The sequence below is a fragment of the Coturnix japonica genome, unplaced genomic scaffold (assembly GCF_001577835.2).
Source record: "Coturnix japonica isolate 7356 unplaced genomic scaffold, Coturnix japonica 2.1 chrUnrandom621, whole genome shotgun sequence".
Lineage (NCBI taxonomy): Eukaryota > Metazoa > Chordata > Aves > Galliformes > Phasianidae > Coturnix > Coturnix japonica.
In genome coordinates, this window is record NW_015439994.1 from 17,426 (window position 1) to 23,964 (window position 6,539).

The 6,539-nt window shown below is 49.8% G+C and overlaps 1 protein-coding gene and 1 long non-coding RNA gene across 2 annotated transcripts in view; both read left to right on the forward strand.

Moving 5' to 3' along the window:
• The window catches only part of LOC116652682, a 19,657-nt gene extending 14,428 nt beyond the window's left edge, over positions 1-5,229 (forward strand). Inside the window, exon 3 of the long non-coding RNA XR_004305826.1 lies at positions 4,833-5,229. This is a non-coding gene — a long non-coding RNA (uncharacterized LOC116652682). The remainder of the gene's footprint in view (positions 1-4,832) is intronic.
• LOC107307488 (DNA-directed RNA polymerase II subunit RPB1-like) overlaps positions 1-6,539 on the forward strand; it is a 25,452-nt gene that overhangs the window by 14,760 nt on the left and 4,153 nt on the right. Inside the window, exon 2 of the mRNA XM_015850995.2 lies at positions 5,828-6,050. Within this exon, the coding sequence (XP_015706481.1) occupies positions 5,828-6,050 (223 nt within the window). The remainder of the gene's footprint in view (positions 1-5,827; positions 6,051-6,539) is intronic.

Sequence of the window (6,539 nt, forward strand, 5' to 3'; positions counted from 1 at the left end):
TAATTAATATGGGGGTGATTTAATGGGGTAATTAATATGGGGGGGTCATTATGGGGTTAATTAATATGGGGTAATTAATGGGGTGTGATATGGGGTAATTAATGGGGTGATTAATATGGGGTATTAATTGGGGTGATTGATATGGGGGTGATTAATGGGGTAATTAATATGGGGGGTAATTAATATGGGGGGATAATTAATGGGGGAGGTGGGGGGGGGGCATTTTAAGTATTGGGGGGACCCTCTATCTTGGACCCCACCCACTAGTATCCTATCCGCCCTCATAGCTCCACCCCATTAGATCCCCCACCCATAGATCCAACCAACCCTCCCACCCCTAGATTCCTCCACTCCACCCTATTAGATACTCCCACGCCATAGATCCCCACACCCACTAGTCCCATCCAACCCATTAGATTCCCCCACCATTGACCCCTAATCCCACCCATAGATCACTAATCCCACCCATTGGATCCCCCATTCCACCCATAGCTCAACCCATTAGATTGACCCACCGGTCTCGCCGTCTTTCACGGCCATGTCTATGAGCCTCCCGCCCCCTCAATAGCACCCCATCCCCCCTAGATCACCTAGCTGTGTGCCCCATGAGATCCCTATCCACCCACAAGATCCACCCCATAGATCCCCCCACCCCATAGTCCACCCATAGATCCCTCAATCCCACCCCTTTAGCTGCACCCCGGTCTCCGCTGTCTTCACAGGCCGTAATCAATGAGCCCTCCCTGCCCCCCCATAGATGTGCCCATGCTCCACCACATTAGATCCACCATCTCCACCCCATTATGCCTGTTGCCCCATGATCCCCCACCACATAGATCCCCAACCCATAGTATTGACCACGTCCTCCGTTCTTCACGGCCGTTTGTTCAATGAGCCCCTCCCTGCCCCCCATGGCGTGGAAGAAGAACTCAGTCCCGCCCATAGATCCCCCCACCCCATAGATCCACCCCATAGACCCCATTAGCTCCACCCATAGATGACCCACCGTCTCGCGTTTCTTCACGGCCGTATCAATGAGCCCCTCCTGCCCCCATAGATCTCCATCCCACCCACAGATCCCTAATCCCACCCATAGATCGACCCACTGGGTCTCCACCATCTTATACAGCCTGTTCAATGAGCCCTCCCTGCCCCATCCCATAGATGTGCCCTATAGATCAACCATAATTCCCACATTCCCCCCATAGATGCCCACCCATAGCTTCCACCATAATGATCGAACCCCCGGTCCTTCGCCGTCTTCACTGCCGATATGTCAATTGAGGCCCCTCTCTGCCCCCATGGCGTGGATAAGAAGAAATCAGTCCCCCACCCATTGACCCCATAGCTTCACTCCATAGCTGATGTCCCTTAGTCCCCACCCCATAGATTTGACCCATCCCAGTCTCCGCCGTCTTTTTCACAGCCGTATCAATTGAGCCCTCCCTGCCCCCATAGATCCCTAATCCACCCCATTAGTAATCCACCCCATAGCTCCACCCATAGATCCTAATCCCCCCTATAGTCCTCCACCACATAGTCCCTAATCCCACCCCATTAGATTGACCACGGTCCTCGCCGTCTTCACAAGCCGTGTCAATGATCCCTCTCCTGCTCGCCCCCCCCCACCATAGAATCCCCCCATCCCTAGATCCCCTAATCCCACCCATAGATCCCCTGTAATCCACACCATAATTGACCACCAGTTCGACGTCTTCACAGCCGTTCATGAGCCCCTCCTGCCCCCATTTGGGTGGAGAAGACTCAGTTGGGTCAGCCGGCCAGGTACGTGTTCTTCGACGAATCGCGTGCTTTCGGTGGCCGTAATCGTCCTTAATGAAATGGGGCAGCGTGCGATGCTTGACCAAAGGATCCGCTTACCCTCCACGTTCTGCTGACCACAACTGACGATAACTATAGGGATTGGATTACAATGGGACCTATAAGAACCCATAGGACCATAAGGATCAATAGCGAAACTATAAAGACCCCATAGGAAACCTAAAGACCCCATAGGAACTAAAGACCCCATAGGAAACCTAAAGACCTATAGGACCCTAAAGATGCTTGAATCCAAAGGGGATCCGCCTTCCCCTCCACGTTCTGCTGACCACAACTGCTGATAACCTATAGGGGGATAATAGGATATTAATGGGATGTTGAATTGGGACTAAAGACCTCCATAGGAACCCATAAAGACCCATAGGGAACCTAAGGACCCATAGGAGACATTAAGACCATAGGGACATAAAGACCCCATAGGAGCCCTAAAGACCCCATAGAGACCCATAGGGACCCTAGAAGATGCTTTGAACCAAAGGGGATCCACTTTCCCTCCACGTTTGTTGACCACACACTGCGATAACCATATAGGGATTAATAGGAATAACAATGGGGACCTAAAGACCATATGGGACCATAAAGACCCCATAGGGACATAAAAGCATCATAGGGACCTTAAGACCCCATCAGGAGACATAAGACCCATAGGGACATAAAGACCCATAGGGCCCTAAAGAATTCATAGGACCATTTAAAGACCCATAGGAACCTAAAGATGCCTGTAGGAACTAAAGGACCCCTAGGGAACTAAAGACCCCATAGGGAGACATAAAGACCCCATAGGCGGACATAAAGAACCCATAGGAGACCTAAGATCCGGTGGAAACCTAATGACCCATAGGAGACCCTTAAGACCCATAGGAACCTAAGACCCATTAGGAGACCTAAAATACCCATGGGAACCTAAGACCCAATAGGAGACTAAAGATCCCATAGAAACTAAAGATCCATAGGGAGATAAAGACCCTATAGAGGACCCTAAAAATGCTTGACCCAAAGGGGATCCGCTTCCACTCACGTTTCTGCTAGGACCCACAACTGCGTACCTATTAGGGTATGAGGATCACAATGGGATTGGAATGGGACTTTAAAACATCACTAGGAGATCATAAAATCCCCATAGGAACCTAAAAGACCCATTATGGAGGATCTTTAAGACCCATAGGACCCTTAAAGACCCCCATGGGATGACTAAGACACAAGGCAACCTGAGACCTCATAGGAACCTAATAGGACCCCATAGGGACGATTTAAAGACCCCATTAAGGAGACCCTAAGATCCATAGGATACTAAAGATCCCTTAGGAAACCGTAAGACCCCTAGGAGAATAAAGACCCCATAGGACCCTAAGGGACCCCCCTAAGGGATCATAAAGACACCAAAGGCAACTGTAAGACCCATAGTAACCATAACGACCCCATAGAGACCCTTAAAGACCCATAGGAAACCATAAAGACCCCATAGGTAAACCTAAGAGACCCCATAGGAACATAAGACCCCATAGTGGACCTAAAGGACCCATAGGGACCCTAAAAGACCCATAGGAAACCTAAAGATCCATAGGAGGAAAAAGGACCCCATAGGAAACTAAGACCCATAGGAGGACCCCTAAAGACCATAGGAACCTTAAATGATCTCCATATTTAAGCCATAGACCCCTAGGAACATAAGACCCCATAGGAACCATAAAGCCCATATGGACCCTTATAAGGACCTCCTGGATCCCTTAAGACCAGTAGGTCTTAGGAGACCCTAAGATCCCATAGGGAACCTAAAGATCCCAATAGGACACCTTAAAGGACCCCATAGGAAACCTAAAGGGACCCCATAGGAGACACTAAGGACCTCCATCGGGACTAAAGACCCCATAGGGCCCTAAAGACCCTTAGGGACCTAAAGATGCTTGAACCAAACGGATCCGCTTCCCTCTCCACGTTTCTGCTGGACCCATCAACTGCGATACCTACAGGGATATATGGAATTACATGGGATCCTTAAAGACCCCTAGGAATCCATATAAAACCCATAGGAAACCTAAAGACCCCATAGGAGACTTTAAAGACCCCATAGGAACCCTAAAGACCCCCCTAGGAGACATAAAGACACCAAAGGCAACCTGAAGACCATAGGAGGACCATAAAGACCCCATAGGAAACTAAAGCTCCCATAGGAGACATAAGACCCATTAGGGACCTAAAGATTGCTTGAACCCAAAGGGGATTCGCTTCCCCTCTACGTTCTGCTGCCCACAACAGTGATAACCATATAGGATTATAGTGATACAATGGGATTGATATGGATATAATGGGAATATAATGGGACCTAAAGACCCCATTAGGATGACCCTAAGACCCCATTAGGGAAACCTAAAAGGAACCATAGGAGACATCAAAAGGACACCCCATAGGACACATAAAGACCCCATTAGGGCCATAATAGGACCCCATAGGAAACTCTGAAGAAAAAAAATTACACGACAACACCAAACAAAACAAAACCATAGGAGCTTTAAGCCCCATAAGGACCCTAAAGATCCCCCCTAGGAAGACATAAGGACCACCAAGGCAACCTTGAAGACCCATACGGAGACCCCATAGAAGGCCCATAGGAACTATTTTTAAGATTCCCATAGGGAACCTAAAGACATAGGAACTAAGGACCCCTATTAGGAGACCTAATGACCCATAGGGACCCGTTAAGCCCCATAGGAAACTGAATTAGACCCTATAGGAGACTTTAAAGACCCATAGGGAATCCTAAGACCCCTAAGAGACATAAAGACCCATAGGAACCCATTAAAGATCCATAGGGACCTTAAAGACCCAATAGGAGACTTTTAAAGCCCCATAGGAACCCTAAGACCCCCTAGGGATTTAAAGACACAAAGGCACTGAAGACCATAGGAGACCTAATAGGCCCCATCGGAACATTATGTCCCATAGGGAACTAAAGACCATGGAGGACTTAAAGACCCCTAGTAGACTCATAGGTTATCGCAGTTGTGGGTCAGCAGAACGTGGAGGGGAAGCGGATCCCCTTTGGGTTCAAGCATCTTTAGGGTCCCTATGGGGTCTTTATGTCTCCTATGGGATCTTTAGGTTTCCTATGGGATCTTTAGGTCTCCTATGGGGTCTTTAGGTTCCCTATGGGGTTTTTAGGTCTCCTATGGGGTCTTTAGGTTTCCTATGGGGTCTTTAGGGTCTCCTATGGGGTCTTAGGTTTCCTACCGGATCTTTAGGGTCTCCTATGGGGTCTTTATGGTCCCTATGGGGTCTTTATGTCTCCTATGGGGTCTTTAGGTTCCCTATGGGGTCTTTAGGTTTCCTACGGGATCTTTAGGTTTCCTATGGGGTCTTTATGGTTCCTATGAGGTCTTTAGGGTCCCTATGGGGTCTTTATGTCTCCTATGGGGTCTTTATGTCTCCTATGGGGTCTTTAGGTTCCCTATGGCGTTTTTATGGTTCCTATGGGGTCTTTATGGTCCCTATGGGGTCTTTAGGTCCCATTGTATCCTATTATCCCTATAGGTTATCGCAGTTGTGGGTCAGCAGAACGTGGAGGGGAAGTGGATCCCCTTTGGGTTCAAGCATCTTTAGGGTCCCTATGGGGTCTCTATGGGGTCTTTAGGGTCTCCTATGGGGTCTTTATGGTCCCTATGGGGTCTTTATGTCTCCTATGGGGTCTTTAGGTTTCCTATGGGGTCTTTATGGTTCCTATGGGGTCTTTAGGTCCCATTCTATCCCATTATATCCTATTATCCCCCTATAGGTTATCGCAGTTGTGGGTCAGCAGAACGTGGAGGGGAAGCGGATCCCCTTTGGATTCAAGCATCTTTAGGGTCCCTATGGGGTCTTTAGGTTTCCTATGGGGTCTTTAGGTTTCCTATGGGGTCTTTAGGTTTCCTATGGGGTCTTTAGGTTTCCTATGGGGTCTTTATGGTTCCTATGGGGTCTTTAGGTCCCATTGTATCCTATATCCCTATAGGTTATCGCAGTTGTGGGTCAGCAGAACGTGGAGGGGAAGCGGATCCCCTTTGGGTTCAAGCATCGCACGCTGCCCCATTTCATTAAGGACGATTACGGCCCCGAAAGCCGCGGATTCGTCGAGAACTCGTACCTGGCCGGGCTGACCCCAACTGAGTTCTTCTTCCACGCCATGGGGGGCAGGGAGGGGCTCATTGATACGGCTGTGAAGACGGCGGAGACTGGTGGGTCAATCTATGGGGTGGGATTAGGGGATCTATGGGGTGGGATTAGGGGATCTATGGGGTGGGGGGATCTATGGGGTGGGGGGCAGGGAGGGGCTCATTGACACGGCTGTGAAGACGGCGGAGACCGGTGGGTCAATCTATGGGGTGGGATTAGGGGATCTATGGGGTGGGAGGATCTATGGGGTGGGATTAGGGGATCTATGGGGTGGAGCTATGGGGTGGATCTATGGGGTGGGATTAGGGGATCTATGGGGGGCAGGGAGGGGCTCATTGATACGGCTGTGAAGACGGCGGAGACTGGTGGGTCAATCTATGGGGTGGGGGGAGCTATGGGGCACAGCTATGGTGGAGCTATGGGGTCTATGGGGTGGGGGACTTGATCTTCTTCCACGCCATGGGGGGCAGGAGGGGCTCATTGACATGGCTGTGAAGACGGGAGGACCGGTGGGTCGATCTATGGGGTGGATCTCTCTCAACAAAAACTTC